Source organism: Fukomys damarensis, unplaced genomic scaffold (assembly GCF_012274545.1).
Source record: "Fukomys damarensis isolate Sample0158 unplaced genomic scaffold, DMR_v1.0_HiC HiC_scaffold_13, whole genome shotgun sequence".
Lineage (NCBI taxonomy): Eukaryota > Metazoa > Chordata > Mammalia > Rodentia > Bathyergidae > Fukomys > Fukomys damarensis.
This window is the reverse complement of record NW_022900925.1, coordinates 32,954,440-32,978,092: the sequence shown is the minus strand read 5'-3', so window position 1 is coordinate 32,978,092 and position 23,653 is coordinate 32,954,440. Positions and strand designations below refer to the sequence as shown.

General features: G+C 45.8%; 2 protein-coding genes across 17 annotated transcripts in view; one reads left to right on the top strand and one right to left on the bottom strand.

Moving 5' to 3' along the window:
• The window catches only part of LOC104859523 (nucleoside diphosphate kinase A), a 12,389-nt gene extending 9,429 nt beyond the window's left edge, over positions 1–2,960 (top strand). Inside the window, exons 4-5 of the mRNA XM_033762979.1 lie at positions 891–1,003; positions 2,736–2,960. Coding sequence (XP_033618870.1) covers positions 891–1,003; positions 2,736–2,853 — 231 coding nt within the window. The 3' untranslated portion in view covers positions 2,854–2,960. The remainder of the gene's footprint in view (positions 1–890; positions 1,004–2,735) is intronic.
• A 957-nt stretch (positions 2,961–3,917) lies between these two features.
• Positions 3,918–23,653, bottom strand: part of Mbtd1 (mbt domain containing 1) — a 61,081-nt gene continuing 41,345 nt past the window's right edge. For 13 of the 16 annotated variants that reach the window (XM_010620185.3, XM_010620187.3, XM_010620188.3 and 10 more), the window contains 8 exons: positions 22,921–22,976; positions 22,497–22,601; positions 19,833–19,980; positions 18,613–18,695; positions 17,721–17,955; positions 17,320–17,397; positions 12,377–12,567; positions 6,876–6,950 (listed from right to left, as the gene is read on the bottom strand). In XM_010620185.3, coding sequence (XP_010618487.2) covers positions 6,948–6,950; positions 12,377–12,567; positions 17,320–17,397; positions 17,721–17,955; positions 18,613–18,695; positions 19,833–19,980; positions 22,497–22,601; positions 22,921–22,976 — 899 coding nt within the window. In that variant the 3' untranslated portion in view covers positions 6,876–6,947. Of the gene's footprint in view, positions 6,951–12,376; positions 12,568–17,319; positions 17,398–17,720; positions 17,956–18,612; positions 18,696–19,832; positions 19,981–22,496; positions 22,602–22,920; positions 22,977–23,653 lie in introns of all 16 variants that reach the window. The other 3 variants (XM_010620193.3, XM_010620194.3, XM_033762977.1) reach the window with 1 other exon arrangement.

Here is a 23,653-nt window from a genome sequence, read left to right as displayed (position 1 = left end):
CGCCGTGGGGGGGGGGTCCCCGGAAACGGCCCGGCCCCGCAGGTGACCTGACCACCTTCCACCTTTTCCAAAGCCAGCTGCTCAGTTTTACAAATGGGACTTACCGAGAGTTAATTATTCAGTTAACTAGGAGCCTGGGGCTGGGGAAGGGAGAGGGAATCAGAGCTCAGAAAACAAGGACTTGTTAAGGTAGACCTTGCCACCTACAAGAAAGGCTAAATTTATTCTGTTCAACAGACGCTTTGATCTCATTTTCCTAGACTGAGAGAAACACTTTATAAAATTTTCGCAGTAGAAATTGGTTTAATGGGCCGGGGATGTAGCTCAGCGGTGCCGCCGCCTGCCTCGAAAGCACAAGGTCCTGAGTTCGATCCCCAGTATCAAGGGGAAAAAAAAATTGGCTTAAGTGTGCCAGGGGGGTGGCACGTGTCTGTAGTCCCAGCCAGCACTCGGGAGGCAGAGGCCAGCCTGAGATACACAGTGCGTTCAAGGCCAGCCTGCCTCAAAAAACCCAAATAAAAAACAGAATTCTTTTAGTCTAATATATGAAGCCAAAGTACTGTAGTCCTGCATCTTTGGATGGTGGTTAGGCTTTTCTGAATCCTGCATTTGGAATGGATTCATCTTTGCAGACCAGGGCCTCACGGATTTCAGGCGGGTCCTGAACTGTGTAGCCCAGGCTGGCCTGGAACTCATGGAAGTCGTCCTGCATCAGCCTCCTGAGTGCTGGGATCACAGACGTGCCCCTCTGTGCCAGGAATGAAATTTTTCTTGTGGGCCCCTTCTTTCTGCTGGGGTCACCTGAGTGATGGGTGCTGTTGGTGGGGTCTGTGTCGTCCCTAATCATCTGAGCCAGACATCTGTAGCGCTTCCTGTCCCCTGCTGGCCAGGTCTGGGAGGGGCTGAACGTGGTGAAGACGGGCCGCGTGATGCTCGGAGAGACCAACCCCGCCGACTCCAAGCCGGGCACCATCCGCGGGGACTTCTGCATCCAAGTTGGCAGGTGAGTCCGGCGACAAGACTTTGGTTTGTTTGTTTGTTTTTGGTACTGGGGATCAAACTCAGGACCTTGCCCTTGCGAGGCAGGTGGCAGAACCACTGAGCTAAATCCCCAGCCCTTAGACTTTGTAGCTCTAGTTAAATGGAGCAGAAAGCAAACATTTGGGGGTATATCATGGTTTTAGAAAAATCTGACTTTTTAAAAAAGTATGCTATCCTAATAGCTACTTCCCTAGGTTACTTAAAATTTGAAGCCTGGCATGGCAGCACACACCTGTATTCCCAGCTACTTGGGAGGCTGACGCAGGAGCATTCCAAGTTCAAGACTAGCCTGGGAAACTTGAGGTCTTGCCTCAAAAAAAAAAAAAAAAAAAAAAAAAAAAGTACATATGTATGTCGCAGAGTTCTACAAATCAGTGTTACAAGAAATGCAATAGCAATGCTTGTTAGGGATTTGCTTACTCTGCTCATTTTTTGAAATTTGACATTTGGAAACCTTGGGATATAAGCATGTTTTGGCAGGGGGACTTAGAAGCATAATACAGTTGAACCAAGGGAACTTTTCTCCTTCTGTTTTTTTCTTGGGTGTTGGGATTGAATTCAGGGCCTGGGAAAAGTTCTGCCATTGAGCTGCATCTCCAGCCTTAGGGGATCTCACTTATTTATCTTGGTACTAGGGATTGAACTCAGGTCCTTGTGCTTACTAGGCAGGCGGTGGAACCACTGAGCTAAATCCCTGGGCTCAGGGGATCTTTTTAACCATGTTTTTTTTTTTGCTTGTTTGTTTGGGTATTTTTTTTGACTGATATCAAGCTCCTAGGGGCCAGCAGTCATCCTGACTCAGCCTCCAGAATAGCTTGGACTACAAAGTAGCTGGAACTACACTTGTACACCATGAGGCCTAGCATATAGTGTTAGAATTGGTTTTATTTTTGAGACAGGGTCTCTGTAGTTGAGACTGCCTTGGAACTGTGTAGCCCAGGTTGGTCTTGAACTCACAGTGATCCTCCTGCCTCAGCCTCCCTAATGCTAGGATGATAGGAATGTGCCAATATGCCCAGCATTGTTTTATTTTAAAATAATTACAGACACACACCTGTAATCCTGGCACTTGGGAGGCTGAGGCAGGAGGATCGAGTAGAGTTCGAGGCCAGGAGGGAATACATAATGAGTTCAAGACCAGCCTGAATCATATGAGACCCATTTTAAAAAAAACCAAAAAGCTAAACAAACTTTGGGGTATGTAATTAGTCTGCTGCTTCAGGTGGTAATTTAGCTGGAAGCATGTGGAGTGGCTGTTCTGTGTTGTGCCCATGAAATACATGTTTTCTGTTTTGGAGACAGGATCTCTATGTTTTTTTGTTTTGTTTTGTTTTGTTTGTACCGGAAATCGAACTCAGGTCTTTGCGCTTGCAAGGCAGGCAGCGGAACCACTGAGCTAAATCCCTGGCCCTAGAGACAGGATCACTACGTAGTCCAGGCCAGCCTTGAATTTGGATCTTTCCATCTCAGCCTGTGCAGTGACTTTTGCGCTGTAAAACACAGTAACCAAGCTGGGCGTGGCAGCGCATGCCTGTAATCCCAGCACTCAGGAGGCTGAGGCAGGAGGATCGCTGTGAATTCGAGACCAGCCTGGGCTACAGTGAGTTCCAGGTCAGTCTCAACTACATAGTGAGATCCTGTCTCAAAAAAACAAAAAAAACCCCACAGTAACCAGTAACTGTTCTCTTTCTTAGGAACATCATTCATGGCAGTGATTCAGTGAAAAGTGCCGAGAAGGAGATCAGCCTGTGGTTTAAGCCGGAAGAGCTGGTTGACTACAAGTCTTGTGCTCACAGCTGGATCTATGAGTAACGGTGGGGAGGCACCGCCTGCCCAGCCTGAGTTCCCCTGAGCTGACAGGAGGGCGGAGAGACCCTTCTTTTCTGAAGCCCCTTTCCCAATAAAGTCTTGAGACCGGCCTAGTGTCCTGCGCGTCCTCCATGCCGAGCTGTGGGTGCCCCTGGCCGCTTGCCCCTCACAGCCTGGCTGCTCGAGAACATGGCCCTGGCCGGCGGAGGGAAGAGCACAGTGACTACCGTTTCCTTCTGAGGAGAGTCTGGAAACGTGGGGGAGGCCCGTCCAGATTGGCACCTGTGCCAACTCAGGGGACACCTGCAGCCTGGGCAGAAGCCACCTGTGACTCGAGATGAAAGCAGCTGACCTGCTTCCCTGGACCAGGTTGGGCCAAAAGTGTTTCTGCAACCCTACACCCTGCTCAGATCCTGGGGTGATTACTTAATAAGCTAGCTGCCTGAGCTTGAAGAGGTGAGAGGCAGATGATTCACATCCTAAGTAGGGTGTGGCAGTGTTTCTGTAATTCCTCTGGGAGGCTGAGGCAGGAGAATCCCAAATTGCCCAGCCTGGGCAATGTAGCAAGCCAAAAGCCTGGGGATGGTGGCTCAGTTCAAACGAAGGCCCTGGGTTCAATCACTAGTACAAAAAAAAAAAATAAAATTTTTTTTTCCAGTTTTTGAAGTTTTTTGTTTTATTGGCACAGTCGTAAAAAAGCATTTGTCCGCGGCCTGCCTTGCAAGTGCAAGGTCCCGAGTTTGATCCCTGGCAAAACAAAAAAACAAAAAAAAAAAATTGAGAGGAAGAAAGCCTCTAAGAGACAGAAGCGGGGGTGGTTTTTTGTGACAGGGTCTTGATCTGTAGTTCAGGTTGGCCTTAAACTATGTAGCCCAGGCTGGTCAAACTCTTCGTGACCCTCCTGCCTCAGCCTCCAGAGTATCAGAACCATAGGTGTGTGCCACCGGCCTGGCCAGGTTGTTTTCGTGCACACACACTGTGAGGCATTATGCGACAATATACATTCACCAGTTGTCCTGTCAGCAGGGGCTGCGCCCTCCTCACACACCAAACCCTCCGGCCCAACATCAGAAAACTGCTCACATACAGCTTAACTTTCATTTTATTTTGTGTAAAAAAGGGCAAATTTAGTGAAGTATTTCATCTTGTACACAAAGTTATAATTTTAATGCTTTTCACATCCATGCTGAAAATTTGCAGTTTGGTAAAAATGAAAGGAACATAAATTTCTCTGAAGGAAGTTTTCACGCCATTATATACACTTCATGAGAAAGTTTCAAACACTCTCTCAATGATCACGTTACCAGAAAATAAAAGATTAAATTTGTACAGATATTGATCTATATACCAAATACATACAGAAATGATGTAAAAATCTTATGCAGTTTGCTTTGACTTCTGTCCTCAAAAGATTTGCCTCGGGACAGACGCTTATCCTTTGTATAAATGACTGTGGCTTTATTTAAAATATGAAAATCAAAGGAAGAAACCCAGTTTAATCACAGTATTTTTAAAATCCCTTCCCAATATTAAAGGATCATTACCAAATATATAGCACCATAATACAAATATTGACGGGAAAGGGTATTCACATCACGCAAAATTAATAATAAAACAAAACACTGAAAACCCGTGTTAGTATCCGTAGAATAAGAAGTTGATAACAGCTTTAGCTTTATCCTCATACACAGCAAGGAAAAGGTTAAAGTTTAAACTATCAAAGTCCCCAAGTAATCCTAACAGGAAAACAAGTAACAGAAAACAAACCCAAGGTCAGCAGTACTTTACGTTTTGAAACCGTAAGAGGGGAAGGGGCTACTGAGCTGTAGGTCGAAGTTATGGCTAAGACAGAGCCCTGGGCAGCGCCGCCCTCACTTCCGTTAGGGTCCCGGGCGCAGGAGCCGGAGGAGCCGGCGGGTCGGAGCCTGGCTTTGCTGTCGAATTGGAAGCTTACGAAACACAGCTACAAATGAGCATTTCACAGAGCTAATTACCAGGGTGGCTGGCTCCAAATCCCAGTCCTCCTGGTTTATGGGGTTCCCCTGAGAGCCCCGATCCCCACGGTGCAGGAGCGGGGTGCTCGGTGTGATCTGCGGAGCTGGAGCCTGAGAATAAAGACCGCTGCCCTCCACCTGGGCCCGGAACCTTCTCGGCCTTAGGGTCTGGGAAGCGCGAGGACGTCACATTTACAGTAGGTCCCTCTCAGCAATGTTAAGATAAATATCCAGTAATTTTACAGCTGAAGTCACATACATTTGACACATGAGGATCAACTTGCGTTGATGGGATCTGCGGTTCCGCCCTCGGAGAGTCAGTGTTCAGAAATGGTGACATGCGATTCCATACATAGTTACACTATAAAGCAACACGATTTACTTCCAGTAGCTACTACAAAACCTTATGTTATTAACCCCTCTTGCATAGAATGAGGTAAACCTGTGCGTATTACCAATGCTATTATTCCCAAAAGTAGAGCAGTATTTTAGAAAATAAATTGCTGGTTTTTAACGTTCTATGCATTTGAAAATTCAAACAAAAATCTTACCTAAAATGTTCTCCTGGGGCTTTTCTAGTGTTTAAAGCATTCCATAGGCTGCAGGACTGTAGAGGTTAATCATTTTGATTAATTCCTAGTCTGTCCTGCCTATATTCCAGAAGGGATGGCCACAGATAGCACTCTGAGGAGGCCAGGCTAAGACCCAGAAGCACTTCTACAACAGATGAGGGAATTCCTGAGAGTTTAGTTATGAACCTCACTGGTAAACGCTAGAGCTCTCTCCGTCACTGCGCGGTAGACGACTAGAAGACACCGAGAGCAAACCTTTCACCAATTTACCCTTGGATCCTATTTTTGAAGGAAGCCATGTGAATTTTAAAACAGGGAATGTTTGTAATGGTCCAAATCAATTGTTACTGTTAAAAGAAATTCTGGTGACAATTAAAGACAACTCATACTCTGTATGTGGAATTTTAAGGAAATTAAGTCCTCTTTCAATTTGGTTTTCTAACAAATTCAGGACAGCTAGAAGTGGAGCTGGAATGATTTTGAAATCTGGAGTTTTTTGGCTTTGAGTAACTGACTTTGATTCTCTTGGTGACATCTGTTTTGGGGTGTGGTTGTACCCAGTTTCTATCTCATGGGATGGGGGAAATGGCAGAGAACTGATCAGAATCCCTTCCGGGGGCTATTTTATTTTAGCAAGAAAAATAAAATAAACTCAGGACAATATTGCATTTTCCCAACCCCGCAACGTGGAGATTGAGATCCTTGTATATCTTGCCAACCATTCCAGTTTAACACTTTAGTGTTAGGATCATTTTTGACTGAAAAGAGAACATATAGAAGTATCCAGAGTTCTTCCAGTTTCATACAGAACTCCAAATAAATTTTCACAGAATGAAAAACATTTCTGTACAAACATTTAAAATGGGCTGCAATAAAATGCCAGCGAGCAGAGCAGACGCCCTTCCGCGGTCTGTGTGGAGCTGGGCCCTCTGCGAGGGCCTCAGTTGCATATTTCTGCAGCAGAGGAAGCCGGAGATGTGACTGGCCTAACTTCTAAAATCCAAAAGTCTCCCAACAGGTACCAAAAAGGTTCATTTGTATGACAGTTCATTTGCACTTACAATTATATCCTTCTTAAATCATTTCCTTCAATCCTGCTACCTAAACTTTAATCTTACCAAAAAATTTAGAATTTCAGTTCTTGTTAACAATGCACATAAATCCAAACTTGGAAAATATTACAAAATTCTTTCAAAAGCTTCAAATACAACACAAAAATTGTCCATCTTTATAAATTGAAAAATTTCCCCTACCCCCCTGACTAAAATAGTTTCCCCACCCACCTGAAAAATCTGGAACTGAAATTTTCTGTTTAGCAAAATGTCCCAGTAGAATAGCCCGCTGTACAGCTGGATCGATTATAAATCAGTTCTGTGTAAAATTCTTCCCCTCCCGCCCTCAGTTTCTGAGCCGGCTCAGGGCTCTTGTTTGATGTAGAAGTTGGCAGAACCATTGCTTTCCTGATCAGACGCTCCCTGGAGGAAGTTATAATCCTCCCCATCCAGCAACTCCTCCTTCAGCTGCAACGTGGTCACTGTGAGAGAGAGAGAGAAAGAGAGAGAGAAAGAGAGAGATGCACCGCGGTTACCAAGCCTCCGGACACCCATGCGGCCTCACAGTCAGTAAGACCTCTTCGTGTCCTAACTTAAAATTAACCCTGGGAGCTGGGAGTAGCTCAGGGGTAGCTACTGCGAATGCATGAGGCCTGGAGTCTGACTGATCCCCAGTACTGCAGAAAACAGAACAAAAATAATTCAGAAGTAAAAACATTCAATTTTTCCTTTTTGTGGTGCTGAAGACTGAACCCAGGGACTCATGCAAGCTGGGCAAGTGCTCTGCTGTAACTCCAGTCCTCACTTTAATTTTCAAATACAGTGATCATGAAGGAATGCTCTGCAAAGGAAAAACACGGCATACTGGACCCTGCACAGTGGACATCTTCAACAGTCTTCTTGCAATGGTGCTAATTCGACTATAATAATTACCTAGTATAATAATTATAATAATAATTAAAAAATAATAATTATTTTTTCTTTATTTTTTGGGTAGAGGGGATTGAACTCGGGACCTTGTGCTTGCGAGGCAGGTGGTGGAACCACTGAGCTAAACCCCTGGCCCAATTTTTCTTATGATTAAGTATTCACTTTTATGTCAGCATCTACAGAAAGAATGACATATTCCTAAGTACGGTGCTTAGTAAGTAGCAACATAGTGAACATGACTTTAATATAATTTTATTCCCAAAGGACACCTTCATTTATTTTGCACAGGTAGGGAGTGAACCCAGGATCTCACACATGGTAGGAAAATACCCTAGATCACTGAAATACACCCCAGCCCAGATAGTAAAGACTCCCTGAAGAAACAAGGATATGAGCCTCATAATATTATAAATCACATAAACAGCACCGGTAATATAAACTATGCACATATAAATTTCTAAAAATAAAACTGACAGCCGGGCGTGGTGGCGCATGCCTATAATCCCAGCACTTGGGAAGCTGAGACAGGAGGACTACAGAGAGTTTGAGGCCAGCCTGGGCTACACAGTTCAAGACCAGCCTGAACTACATAGCGAGACTCTGCCTCAAAAACAAAACAAAACAAAACAAAACAAAAAGCAATGACAACAAAAAAACTCCGACATGAAATGAAGTCCTACACTGGAACTCAAATTATGGGGAACTTGGGTAGTTACTCTAGTTCAAATAAAAATTTACTAAAGGCTGGGGATTTAGCTCAGTGGCACTGCCGCCTGCCTTGCAAACGCAAGGTGCCCCCCACCCCCCAAATGGAAATGTGAAAATCATCAATGCAAGGCTTAGGGATGTAGCTCTGTGGCATAGCACTTGCCCAGCATAAGCAAGGTCCTCGGTTCAATTCCTAGTACCACAGGAAACACAAAAAAGCCCCAAACAGAAAACGACCAAAAACAACCAAAAATTTAAACCTCTCTCCAAACCAAAGTCGCTAACTTTCCCAGTGAGATCACTGACAGCAGCGCTCAGGGCCTACGGGAGTCGGGTGACGACTCCCTTTCAACCAGCACAAGCCCACAGCGCTGCGCCCTCTGTTCTGTGGAGAATGGCTTCAGCAGGTCCGGCTGGCCGAGACTCTTTGGGAGGGCTCCTTCCGGGGCACAGCAGATCTCAAGAAAAAGAGGAATTAAAGTGGGGCGTGGTGGCGCACACCTGTGATCTCAGCATTTAAGATGCGGAAGCAAGAGTTCAAAGCCAGCCTGAACTCTAAAGTGGGGCCTATGTGAGGGAAGAAGAGAAAAAGCAGTTTCTAGGCCCCAAAGTGTCCTAAGGTCACGCCTGAAATTTTTATCCCCTTTCAACTTGGGGGTCCCCACAGCACCCTCAGACGGCCTGGGCCTGCTCCGTATCGGAGCACAGGGCTTCTCCCTCGGAAAGGCACTGACTGCCCTGTTTTCTTAATGAAAATGGTCTCACCTAGGTACCTAACGGACTAATGTCAACAGTGTGTTGGAGCTGCAAATCTGCACAAAGCAAGGGAGGTGGCCTTCTGTGTCTCTGCGCCCAGTGCCACCTGGCCCTGGGAAGCAGGGCCCAGCCTCCCCCGGGCTCCACGCAGCCTGTGGAACTGCGCTTCCCCTTCCCCAGCCTTGGCCTTGCGAGGTTCTCCGTGTTGGAGACGGAAACCAGGAGCTCTGCACGACAGGAATGCACTCCACACCGAGCGTTCCGTTTTTCCTTTAAAATCTGAGCAACTACCTGAAACCAGAGATCTGACACAGAAACCTGAAAAGCACACAGAGACGGGCCTTGTGAAGGAGCGCGGCCCTCGGGAAGGGTCAGGCTGCCGTGCTGGCCTCCCTGTGCCCCATGTCTTTGGGCTCCTGTGCCAGCCTCTCTGTGTGCATCTGGCTCCAAACAACTTTGTTTCTATTATGTATTTTCCATGAAAAAAGCAGGACGCATAAACTCTAGTCCTCTATGGTTACTGGCTCCACTTTCAGTTTTCTGTGATCAATTGTAGCTGAAAGACTTTTTTGTTGTTTATCTTTTTTCTGTTTGTTTTGAGCAGGGTCTGGCTGTGTAGTCCAGGCTGGCCTTAAACTCCTGATGTAGTTCATGGTTGTCTCAAACTCTTGGTGTCCTCCTAACCCCAAGGCCAAGTACTGTAATGGATGCGCCCTCATGCCCAGCTTTTTATACTCTTCTCTTTTCCTTTATAAAAAAAAATCTCTTCTTGTGCCTAGTGTATGAATCAAACTTGAATGTAGGTATGTAGGTAGAGGAGGAAACCAGTATCTTTGTGCAGAGTTCAGTAATCTCTGGGCTTTCTGGCATCTGTTGGGGGACCTGGAACAGGCTAAGAAGACTATGTGGGACCAAAAACTGGAAACTGTTCACACTGAAAAAAATTATTTCTGAGGTGAATTAGGACTCAAATATACCTGGGTAGTAAGTATACAAGTTTTTCATAAAGTAATAGCACTATATGGAATAATAATTAAAGTGATTGCAATTTTTAAAACCAAACCAAATAGTAGTCACTGAAAAATGCCTCATTTCCCGATTTTTCTTTTTCTTTTTTGGTGGTGCTAGGGATCAAACCTGGGGTCTTGCCTATGTCAAGCAAGTGCTCTACAACTGAGCTAATTCCCCTGCCCAACAGATTAAAAAAACATGGTCTGCCTTCTTTCATACTATGACAATCTCTTGAGAAAGGGCAATTTTATCTTACTGTGGTACCGGTCTGGGTACTGACAGTGGAAAATGTGATAGTGCAGAGACAGAAAAGCGAATATACTCTGTATATAATAACAGCAAAGCAAAAAACTAATCAGACTGTTGAAAGGTAAAGCAAAACTGTGCAGTTTTTTAAAAATAGTAACAATGCTGTTACAGTGAACAGTATCAAAGGCATAACAGTTATCTTTCTAATGCAGACAACATGCATTAAGCATTAAGGACATTTTAACACCACCACAATAAACACATGGAAACAAAGCCCCGCTTCATGAAAGCTCCGTTCCCACATTAAAAGGTTGGTTGAACTGTGTCCCGTTAGGATGGTCAGATGGCTCAATGAATGGGAATCACTGTGCTTCCAGTCAAGCGTGCGCCATTCAAATGGCATCTCAGAGCAGAGAGGCGAGTTTTTGAGGCACACCCTGAAGCTTCGTGCATTTGCCGCTGATGACACATTCCTGGATTAGGCTTCTAACCATGTTAAAGTATGGAAATGATGTGCTCGAAGATCACTCGAGATACAGGTGGAACATTCACTCAGATGTGCAATGTTTCAACGCAGAGTTCAGTGTTCCCATGGACTCTAAGATAAGGCCTGTCCAGGACTTCCCCACCAAGCCTTTCTCCCCGGGCCTCATCCTCAGTGAACGATGGATGAAATACAACCGAGCCTCTGGCCGCAGGTCCCCCTCTACACAAAATGTCTTTTCTGCGCTCTGTCCTAAGAAGGAAGTCACTTAATGACACTAAGCACGAACACCTCGGGAGATAAACTAACTGAAATGACACTTTCCTGACCACACAGTCCAGTAATAACGAACAGCAGCAGAACCCCCACACCGTGGCTGTCCGATGCCTCAGGTTGGCAATGCAGCCCCTGAGTGGTTTCAGCAGCTTTGAAGCCCACCTCGCCGCTCCCAGCAGGGGGCGCCACAGCACCCCAGAGGGAAGGAAGTCCCACAGGAGGCCCTGTGCGTTCTTGGGGTTTGGCCAACTTCTGAAATCAAGTTCTGCTTCACATGAGCAGAACCCTTCCCAAAGCATGACACATGCCTCCAAAAGGCATCTAACAAAAATACTCACTTCCAAAATCCAACAGAAGTCCCAACATTCAGAACTAATAGTCTCCGTACTTCATTAGGGAAAAGATGATTACTTCCTAAGTATCACAGATGAAAACAATTCAAGAGAAACCAGAAGCCAGAATGCTCTTTGGTTAGACTTTGAAGGCTTTCCTTTGAAAGGCAGATACCTTTGGAATCCCAATCCCAAGAGGTTTCTCACATAAAACCAATACTGTGATTTCCTCTGGATATAAGGACATCAGAGTGATCTTCAGTGATCATCAGGGTGGGAAGGAGCAAGATGACCTAACATACTGACAGATGCAAAAAGTTAAAATGGACGCCTCCCCACAAAGAGGCCAGCAACTCCAGGTACAAAAATATCAGCAAATGGCAGAGGAGGAAACAGCTAGGCACCAAGTTCCCTCTAGGTTTCAACATACAGAAGACACTAAAGAAGGCTGGCCAGATGACAACGCAATGTAGTTTAAAATCAGCGGTGGGACGTGGCGGCAGACATGTCTGGCAGATACAACTTTGGCCGTGCAGCTCTGCGATCTGGACCCACAGCTTCGCAACCCCTGTGGTAAGGCCATGGACAAAGGGTAAAACCTTCTTCCCAGACCTAACCAATTCACCGTCAGTCATGTCCTCACCACACACACACACACACACACACACACACACACACACACACACAGTGTGCAAACTACAGAAATAAGTCACCGAAAGTCAGCACAAAACTATCCGGATGCTGTCCTCCTCCACCTGGGTTACTCAGGGGTTACCGAGGCGGTAGCTGTCACCACCAAAACCCAGACTAGCCGGCCGGGACGGCCCGCACCGAGCCCTCGGCCAGGATCCGGGTCACTGACCCGCGCCTCCACACAGCTGTCCCCATCAGGCCGTGTAGAGCTGCGATGCACCATGGTCGGGGACTAATGATCATGATGTACTACGAGCTGCCCCGCACGGCTCCACAAACGGCTCCCCTGATGATCTGTCTCAGTGAAATGACTCCCGAGGACCAGTGAGAATGAGTTCAGGAAGAGGAGGAGGAGGAGGAGGAACAGAATGAGTCGGCGTCTTGGCATGGCAGAGTGCGCCCTGTCTCCCGCCACCCTGCCCAGCACGGGTCCCTGTGCAGTTACCTGCGGTGCCGGGCGACTCGTTACCTGTTTTGAGGCTGGGCCTGAACTCTCGGCTAGTGCTGGGAGGCGGGAAGGCCTCTGGGGCTGTCTGTGCCGGCAGGGCTCGTATGGAGGAGGAGTCAACTCTTCGTCACCAGAGAAGCTCCTCCGCACCCCACCTGTCAGGGGCAGGCTCGACAAACTGACAGGCTTCTTCCCAACCGGCATCTTCCTCTCTAAACATCAAGTCAGACTGAAGTAAGCTTTGACTCGCGTGGCGGCAGGAAAAGTGCATTGCATAATAAGGAAGCTGGGGTGCACAGGGCCCCGCGGAGAACCCACCAGACGAGTCCGCGCTGCAGGGGACGGGTGGGTGCACGTCTGTGCGTGGAGGGACAGCGAGGGGAGGTTCTACCTTCTCGGTGCCTCATAATCCCGGCCCCGACTCCCAAATGAATCTTAAACCAAATAAAGCAAAATGAACCAGAAAGCACCTAGGGGAGAGAACATCTGGCCAATTCCAAGGGAACCTTAGCTTGAGGAAGGGTGAGAAAACCAAAACCAAAGGGAGAGAGGGAGAGGGAGAGGGAGAGAGAGACAGAGAGAGACACAGACAGAGAGAAGGGGGAGGATGCTGTCTCTGTTTGCAGAGCTGGGGCTGGGCAGGGCCTTACTCCACACCCAGCCTGCGGTGACCTGAGAACACTGCTGGAGGGGCACCTCACGGCCGCAGCAGCCCCACGGGCCTAGCATTACAAAAACGTTATAATCTAAATGATATATAATGTGCTCCCTCTTAGGGAATGGCATGCTTATCCTGAAAAGCACTTCTAAAATTCAAAGTTTATGACTTACTGTCTGCAAATTCTTCATTTCTTTCTTTCATTTTTTTTTTTTTTTGCTACCGGGGAATCAAACTCTGGACCTTGAGCTTGCAAGGCAGGCGGCGGCACCACTGAGCTAAATCCCCAGCCCCGTTTTAAAAAAAACCTATTGCACCCTTCGGTTAGTTTCATAAGCACACATAAGCTTTCCAGGACTCACACAGCTTTACCAACCAAAAATACACCTGAAGTCTGCATACACTAAGCCGCCAAGAAAAGTACACGGGTCAGGCAGGAAGCGGAAGGACATTTCCATCTCTCACTGTAAATGAGGCCTGTTTTCCTTCACAGGATACAATGACCCAGGTAAACACCACCAGAACCATGCTTCACAAAACTGTCACTGAACGGTACAGCGAAGCTACACATGGCCAGGAATGTGACGTTTTCTATTGCACTACGTACTTGGACCAGGTCAGAGGGTGAGGGGCAGTCTCCACCTCAGTGCTCACAGGAGCCCTGAAAACAGGGAAATTCAAGACAGAAATCAATGCTGCTTTTCCTGCTCTGGGATTACTACATACACTGTGAGGAAAAAGGCTCTGACAGTCTACTTGATCCTCTAGGCAGTAAATGACTTTTTTTTTTTTTTTTTTTTTTTTTTTTTTGAGACAGGGTCTCACTATGTAGCTGAGACTGACCTGGAACTCACTATGTAGCCCAGGCTGGTCTTGAACTCACAGTGATCCTCCTGCCTCAGCCTCCCGAGTACTGGGATTATAAGTTATAGGCGTGTGCTACCACGCCTGGCAAATGCCTCTTATTTTTGACATTTATCCTTTCACAGCACAGCTTGCTAGCTACTGATAAGCTAGAACCAGAGGCCGTCAACTCTCTGAGAAGCAAGCACTAGTAAAGAGCTGGGGAGAGACCTGAAGTACCAAAGCACCAAGGAGCCGAAGATGAACCACCAGGACACAATCATCTACAGCAAAATGAAAAGACAAAGCAAGGTTTTGTAGCCCAAGTGCTACCAATAAATGCCTGCCTGCAATGGATGCCTTGTTTCTACACCCCAAGTTTTTTCTTAACAGTTTTGTGGGAGAAGTTTCTAATAAACTGTGGATGATATAAAAAAAGATTAAGAGCCGGGCATGGTGGCGCATGCCTGTAATCCCAGCACTCGGGAGGCTGAGGCAGGAGGATCTCCGTGAGTTCGTGAGTTCGAGACCAGCCTGGGCTACACAGTCAGTTCCAGGTCAGTCTCCACTACATAGTGAGACCCTGTCTCAAAAAAACCAAAAAAGATTAAGGAGCACCTAGTTCTTCCACAGTGAAGACTGCTTCTTAATACAACAAATACAACACCACCATTTCTTTTCCTTTCATTCTTTTCTCTTTTGTGGTACCCAGCACTGAACCCAGGGCCTTCCCATTGAGCTACACCCCCAGCTTTTGAGACAAGGTCTCTGATTGCTAAACTGCCTGTGCTGGACCTTGTAGTCCATCCTGCCTCAGCCTCCCACAGCGGTGGGATTACAGGTGTATGCCTTCATGCTTGGCTCTAGCAGTGTAATTTCTTTTTCTTTTCTGTTTGGTTTTTTGAGACAGGGTCTCACTATGTAGTGGAGACTGACCTGGAACTCACTATGTAGTCCAGACTGGTCTCGAACTCACAGCGATCCTCCTGCCTCAGCCTCCCAAATGCTGGGATTACAGGCGTGCGCCACCACGCCCGGCCATAATTTCTTATTTTTAATTCCAACATCAAAACGGTTTAAGATTCTGGCAACAAAACCATGCTCATTTGGCAATACGTTATAATCTTTACTATGTCCCCTGCTTTTTTCATTTCTGCATTGCTGGAAGTTGAATCCAGAGCTCCATGCGTGGTTGGCCTGCTTTACCACTGACTATAACTGCAAGCCTCGCCCCTATCTCTTTTTGGACAGGGTCTTGATATGTTAGTCAAGCTGGGCTTGAACTTGTAATCTTTCCTGCCTCAGCCTTCTGAACAGCTGGGATGACAGAGATGAGTGGCACTGGTCCATGCAGGTCTTATAATACAGCTATGCACAAGACAATACTCCAGTCTGCAAGAGGCATTGTGCAGTAAATCCAAAGTAGGTGTGGTGGTGCACACCTGTCATCTCAGCACTCCGGAGGCCGAGGCAGGAGGATCACAAGTTCAAGGCCAACCTGGGCTACATAGCAAGACCCTAATCTCAAAAAACACAACAAAACAAAACATCCACAAAACTATAAACTCCCACATACATCTGGACCCAAGGGTGTCTGAGATTGTGGGCCTGTATTTTTTCCCCTTTTTATGTTTGAAGAACCACCCAAAAGTGCTACAGATGTCATAATATGAAGAGCTATCCAAATGTCACAGAGCAGAATGTGTTCCACGCACAGCTACATTCTTTTTCCTGGTTAATCCACAAGTCTGGTAATGATAAATACCACCAAAAATTGGGTTACTTGTATTACTACTTCATTAACTACACATTTCTTCCCTGTCGGTAACTTATAATTCAAAAAAATTTAAATTCAATAAGCCAGAAACAAACCCTACAAGAGTTGCACCGAGGAGAGCACGTGATAGTGAACAAAATGCCCGTAAATCCGGAAGAAGTACTCTTCATAAACCACCAAGTAAACAGAGGCCATTCTTAATTTCATGTCTTGGAAGAAAATCTCAAGTTTCTTTTTTGGAGACAGGGTCTCGCTGTGCAGTTCAGGCTGGCCTTGGACTCACTGTGTAACCCAGGCGGGCCTGAAACTCTTGGTGCTCCTTCTGCCTCAGCCTCCTGAGTGCTGGGATTCCAGGTGTGCACCACAAGGAAGGCTAACTTGGCCTGTTAACTCACTTTATAGGAAGCTGCGCCATCACACACGCTGCGGTTAACCCTTGGTCACTACATTCCCTGGTAACTTCTTCCTGATTATCCGGATGAGGTGGGAAAGCTCCTGTACACTGCAGAGGCTGCTAGAAATGTTTCAGTTCCTCACTTAAAACAAATGACGAGCCAGAAGGGCGAGAACAGAGTATGTCGGAATTTTTATCTTGGTTAATGAGACAGATCAGCACTTATTTAAAAACAGCAAGTTGTGGGGCCTGGGGGTACAAACCTGAGATCCCAGCACTCGGGAGGCTGAGGCAGGAGGATTGCCGTGAGTTCAAAGCCAGCCTGGGCTACATAGTGAGACCTTGTCTCAAAAAACAAAAAACAAAACAAAACAACAAAATCCCATGGCAAACTGGTTGGAAAAGTCTTTCAGGATTAATCCTCAGGTACTTTTCGCTTACCAAAAAAAAAAAAAAAAAAAAAATCTTTGGGCCGGAGATTTAGCTCGGTGCTGCCAACGCCTGCCTCCCAAGCACAAGGACCTGAGTTTGATCCCCGGTATCCCCCCAAAATCTATGAATAAAGATAAATTTATCTTAAAATGAAATATTCCATAACAAGTAGAAACCCCGTGGCTTTCTACGTATAAGTAAAAAATATTTAAAAATAATTAAGTGGGGCCGGGGATTTAGCTCAGTGGTGCCGCTGCCTGCCTTGCAAGCGCAAGGTCCTGAGTTCGATCCCCGGTACCAAAAACAATTAACTATAATTATCAATGTTTTCCACATGGCACTGTGGCTATTAATGCCAACAAGAATTTAGGGTAAGGTAAAATATAGCATAGAAAGCATATTTGGAAAAATATGCTTTTTTAGCCATCAACTTGGATTTCTTCCAACTATCTTTACATAAAGAGAGCTAAATGCTTTGGAAGAAAGATGGATTTATTAGGACCCAGGTCTATTATAACCATCAAATACCTTAAAAAAAAGTTTAAAAAGGTTTAACTCTGAAGAGGTTTACATATTATTTAAACAATCATCTGTAGGCTCTGTTCTTGACCATGTACGCATGAATTATGAGGGTGAAATCTTTAAGAGCTAGCTAGGGTACCACGGTATTCACTCGGCTGCTCAGGTGAGTGTCTCTCACTACTGGGAAGCTGCCTTCTGCGGCGCACTGCACCTGTAAGCACAGCACACACTGCACGGTCCTCAGTTCTCACGGGGGCGGTAAATTTCTGTGCAAGGAAACCATGGCCCCAGTTGGTTAACAATTAGAAAATGTACGTAAACACCGCATGGTGACCCACTTTTCTTATGTCCTTTGTATTGCTGGGACTTAGCCTTTTTCTTCTGTTTTGATGAAGCGGACTGGCTTTCTCTTGATGCTGAAAAAACAAGAGGGAAAAATTGGCACCAGATAGCTCCTTAAAATTCTAGCTATAACTAATCTTCAAACTCGGGACGCTGCGCTAGCGAGGCAGGTGGCGGAACCACTGAGCTAAGTCCCTGGTCCTGATTTGTTGTTTTTGAGACAGTGTCTTGCTATGTAGTTCAGGCTGGCTTTGAACTATGTTCCCTGGGGTGGCCTCACACTTAGTGATGCTCTTGCCTCAGCCTCCCGAGTGCTGGGATTACAAGTGTGTGCCACCACACCCGGCTAGAATTGCTGATTTCTCCAAAAGGACGCCTTTGCTGTACACCAACTTACACTGCGACGCTGGAGGCTGCAGCTGGTATCCAGTTAACTGACACCACCCGACAGGATAGAGGTCAGGGGACTCACAGTCTACCCACTGATCGTACTCTTCCTCCCATCCATCAAAATGGATCCTCAAGAGACGATGAATAATTCGAGTTACTGTGGCTACACATATTAAACGTGGCTCCATGAGGTCTACTGCTTCTAATTTCATTCCTACACGGAATCCGTGATTTGGAACATCCTGACACAAAGAAAAGCATCATCAGCAGTGTGCAGAACAGGACACACAAATCTTCAGTCACTAAGAAAGCAAATCGGAGGACCAATGGGGCCAAGAAGGTAATTCAAATCCCAAAGCTCCAGGAATTCTTTATTTTTTTGGGTACCGGGGATCGAACTCAGGACCTTGCTCTTGGGAGGCAGGTGATAGCACCTGCTGAATCCCAGGCCACTCCAGGAATTCTTTGGTTGTTGTTGTTGTTTTTTTGAGACAGGGTCTCACTATGTAGTTGAGACTGACCTGGAACTCACTATGTAGCCCAGGCTGGACTTACAGCGATCCTCCTGCCTCAGCCTCCTGAGTGCTGGGATTATAGGCATGTGCCACCACACCCAGCTCCAGGGATTTTTTTTTTTTTTTTATTCTTTATGTGCACAAATTATGAGGGTGAAATCTTTAAGAGCTAGTTAGGAAATGTATTCATTTCTACTTCACTGAGATTAAAAACAAAACACTTTTAAAAGAAGCTTCTTTTCCCAATTAGATAAGATATTTGTACTGTTTATTATCCTAAGGAAACATTCACGTGCATCTTCACTAGGAAATTCTAATACAGCAAAGACATTTTCATGGACAAGGACTGACAGTCGTCAGTGCGAGGCTGCCCAGTAAATTTACCTTATTAAACAGTTTTACTGGTGCTGCAATGGAGCCAGTTTCCCTGAGGTAGTCAAACCATTTAAAAGGAAGTTTTGTGTAACCTACAAAACACAACTGGTTTAAGTAGCAGTTCATTCAAAATTGGCACAGTGTTAAAATGCAGACAGAAAGGAACTCAGCCCACAGATCTCAGGCCTCAGGTGCTAGGATGGACCTGAGTCACTCCGAAAGCTGGGTGCAGCGAACCCTCCCTGCAATCCAGACACCCTCTCTTTCTGACATGCGGTGTCCTACTTACCCAGTGCAAGAGCGACAGGAAGGAGAGGCTCTTGCTGTATGTGTGTGTGTGCGCGAGCGCGCACGGTACGGGGGCTGTGCTATCATGAGCTACACAGAAACCTCACACTTGTGTTTTTTCGATCCTAGGTTTTAAAACAGTCTGGTACTCAAGATATTTTCCTTTTTTTCAAAGAAAGAAAACCAGGTGAGCAGAAAAATTTTTTTGGTATCGGGGATAGAATTTGGGACCTTGTGCTTGCAAAGCAGGCAAGGGAACCACTGAGCTAAATCCCTGGCCCTGAGCAGCATTTGTTTTCACTTTCCCCTCATCTTACGAAAAACCCTCAAGGATCAGATACTGAAATTTTAAAAATCACTAGTTAAGTCATGAGAATTCTTTTCTTTTTGGTACAGGGACTCAAACCCAGGGCCTCAAACTTGCCAGGCAGGCATCAAGCCGCTGAGCTACATCCTGGCCCAAGATTCTTTTTGTTTGTTTTTTTGAGATAGTGCGTCACTGTGTAGTTCATGCTATCCTTGAAATCACGGTGTAGCCTCAAACTTGAGGCGATCTTCCTGCCTCAGCCTCCAGAGTGCTGGGGTTTCTGGCATGCACCACCACACCCAGCTAAATCATAGGAGTCCTTGAAGATATATCTCCTTTTAAGCCATCATATGTATATGGGAAAATGTCTTTTCTTCAAAGGCTAAGCATTCTTTTAAAAAATGTTCCCACGTGCAACTGTGTGGATATCTTGGGAATGCAGATCCACACTGTAATGTGCAGAGATGTTCAAGAAAGAGCTCACGGGACGGATGCGCTCCAACTCAACTAACGCTGTGGTGCAAATGCAGCCCTGCTACAGTCCATCTACACAGCCAGGAAACCGAGCGCTGCTCAGAGCGAGCGACAGCGTGTGCAGAGAAAGCAAGGGGCTCGCGTTCACTGGATGCGCTACCTCTGGGCGGGGTAAGTTCAATCATGTTAATTTCACAGAAACCAACAGGGAAAATGGAAGGGGAGGTCGCGTGGTAACAGAACCAGTCAGATCCGTCTGCTGCTTCCGAGCCGTCGATCCCGATCATCAGGTAGCCGTCAGCCAGCACCTTGGAAATGAAGAGAAACCGAGCACGTGGGTGGGACGCGGTCACTAAAGATCTCTTCAGCGTGCAAAAGCTCTTTTTTTACTCAATCATGTTAAATAACAGAAGTGACAATGAAAAGTCTATGTAAACTACAGTCTAGTCTATTCTAGAGACAAAAGCAAAATTACACCCAGAGATTATTTCGGAGGTTGGAGCAGAATGACGTATTATGAAGGGGCTGTTATTTTACAGGTTAACAAGTCTACTGTCAAGGTTTTTCCCCCACCCTGGTGGTGCTGAGGACTGAACGCAGGGCCTCAACACCGAGCTCCAGCCCCAGCTCATTTTTTGTTTTGAGACAGGGTCTTGCTAAAGTGCCCAGGCTGAGCCCAAACTTCGATCCTCCTGCCTCAGCCTTCCAGGGTACTAGTATTAAGGCCTGAGCCACCAGGTACAGCTTCTTCCTTCCACTTTATCATACACAGCAATTTTCCAATCGTTCTCCTTCAAGGTCCAACTTGAGCTTTCTTATGCTGTAGCCCACAAAAGGGACCTTGTACTCCATTTTTTATGCCTCATGTTGTAACAAGTAGCTTGCCTCCCTTATCTTTTGTTTTGTTTTGTTTTTTTTTTGAGACTTTGTAGTCTGGGCTGGCCTTGAACTCACTGTGATCCTCCTGCCTCAGCCTCCCTAGCTGTTGAGACTACAGGTATGTAGAATCAAGCCTGGCTACCTCCCTCCTGCATTTTTTTTTTTTTTTTTTTTTTTTTTTTTAGATTGAACTCTGGTTCATGTGCTTGAAAGGCAGGCGGCAGAACCACTGAGCTAAATCCCCGGCACCCCTACCACCCTCCCGCCACTGCATTTTTAACAAGACAAAGTTCTCCATTTTCATTACCACCAATACCTTGTTCTAAAAATGTCACTTACTGGTTCCCAATTTCCACTATTATTAAACATATTTTGTCCTCAGTATAGGAAAAGCACAAAGAAAGATTCAAACATACAGAGAAGGCACAAGTGCTGCTCGACGGACTATGTATGCGGCACCAGGGATTTGCCGGCCACTTCCGTCCCCGTCCAACTCGCCATACCCACCAGCACCGTGACCCAGCAGCCCTTCCCCAGCACAGGCCCCCTGGACTTCCGCCTCCTGGAGGGATCTGATGATTGTTACTGACTCTTAACTTTCCCACGTCACAGTCTACTGATTCACATCCACGCCTCTACTGTACCCTTTTCATTTCCTGCATTTATTTTCCATGTTGTGGGGGACCCAGCCCGGGGCCTGTGTATGTGGCAAGTGCTCTCCTCTCCTGTTCAGCTCTGTCCCCTACTCTGGCTCCATCTCCTCTTAGGAGCTTTCACTAAACCTTGTGATCTTTTAATTTTTTTTTTTTTTTTTGAGATAGGGCCTTGCTATGTAGCCCAGGCTGGACTTGAACTCATGGTGATCCTCCTGCTTCAGCCTCCCATGTGCTGGGATTATAGGTGAGCACCACCACACCTGGCATCTTACTGTTTCTTTGAGACAGGGTCTTGTAATATGGTTCAGGGTGGCCTCGAACTCACTATGTAGCTCAGGCTGGCCTCCAACTCCAGGTGACCCTCCTGCCTCAGCCTGTCTGCTGGGATGACAGGTGTGTGCCACCACGCCTGGCTTCATCTGCATTTTTTTAAGTTCCCCAGGAGATCTTGATGCTTATAGGGAATTGAGAATAGTTTCATAAGAACTGTTTCATATGAAAGGGAAAAGAGAGAAGATATAAAGTACTACCAAGAGGAAGAAAATTCATAAAAAGCAAAAACAGAAAACTGATGATAAACCAGGTCTAGATACCAGTCTGTGGTATTGACCAGTAAGTAACTGAAATTGACACTCTTCCTCTAATTCAGGGTACACTTCTGCAGGTACAGGGGAACAGACTCAAGATGACTATTCTGACAACAAGCAATATGAAAGACGATCTGAAGGTGGGCAGGGTGTTGCACACCTATAATCCCAGCATTCAGGAGGCTGAGGCAGGAGAATCATTGGGGATTTGAGGCCAGACTAGACTACACAGTGAGTTCAAGGTCAGCCTGAACTACCCAGCAAGAGGCTGTCTTCACAAACACATGCATGCGTGTACACAAAGATCTGACAACAGAATTCAAATTCATTTTGAAATTTCCAATAACCGTTTCCCCAGAGACACATGCAATTTATGTCAAAATGGAATATGCTAGGGGCCACTTTCTTCTATCAGCTTGAAACCAGTTCCTATAACTGTTATTCCTGTATTTTACTTTTTTGTACTGGGGATTGAACTTGGGCCCTTGTGCATGCGAGGCAGGCAGTGGAGCCACTGAGCCAAATCTCTGGCCCTATTTCTGTATTTTAAAACCTGTTTTTTGTTTTGATTTTTGAGACAAGTGTCCTCCTGTCTCAGCCTCCTGAATGCTGCTATTATAGGACTGTGCCACCACACTCAGCTTAAAACCTGTTATCTTAAAAATTTTTTTAAAAAACAACAAAAGAAACCCATCATCTTACCTTTCTAATGGTCGCAACACATATCGTGGAAAGATTTAAGGGGTCTATAGCCTCCAATTTCATTCCTTCCTTGAACCACTCTCCACTCTGGTCTACTTCTTTCACCTGGAGAATTATATGAAAGCACAAACACTGTTATAAGCGTTGTCATCTCAGTAACGAAAATATCACCAATGTGAAACAATGGTTTATCAGATGCCTTTTCCTCCAACCAAATGTAACTCAAGCTTCCATTAAGAAATAGAGAGTCCAGACAAATTAACAGAATTCAAGAATAATTATGACAGAGATCTGTTATAAATTATAAAGCCTTAGTCCTAGTAAAGGAGCGTATGTAACTGTGATTTCTACAATTTTAGGAAACAACCCACAACCCTTTTTCAAATCTAACTTACAATCGAGGGCTCTTACAAAAACGTCTTACCTTAGCAAATAAATGTGGTGGTGTATCAAAATGTCCATCCTGTTTCTTTGTAATATCTACAAGGAAAAGTTACACATGCATCTGTCAGCATTTGTGGGAAGACCAAAAACCGCCCCTTGCTGAAGGTCACACACGAGGCACGAACACTGTAAAGCATGGCCTAGGACATGCCTTCCAGCCCTGGGGAATCGTGTGCTTTGACAGGCGTACACGTACGTATGCTGTTAGACAAGGTGCAGCCCGCAGAACACGGACGCTCATGTAAGCAGGGAGTTACTTCAGGAACATGTTCCGATGTGCCTGGGACCCACAGTGAATCTTACCACTTTGATTACAACTGAACTGAAAGGGAAAGACTATCTTGACATCTTTCAAATGGGCTGGATTAAGAAAGAGGAAGAAAATAGTCGTGGTCAAAAGTACATCATTATAATCATTAACATATATCATTTTTGTGGCCCTGGGGATCGAACCCAAGGCTCTGTGCAGCAAAGTGTTGTTATTTTTTAATCGAGAGCAAGTGGAAGGAATACAAAGCAATTAGCTAGGACACTAAGATGACGTGAATTAATTAAATAAGGCAGAATAAGCATCCCAAACAACCAGCATGCTGCTTTTGCCCTAAAGTGGTTGAAGGGGGGCAGTGGTCAAACCAGGGCCTTGCACGTGCTAGGCAAATGCTCTACACTGAGCTACATCCCTCGTCCTAGAATGCTGTCTTTGGTCCATGCTA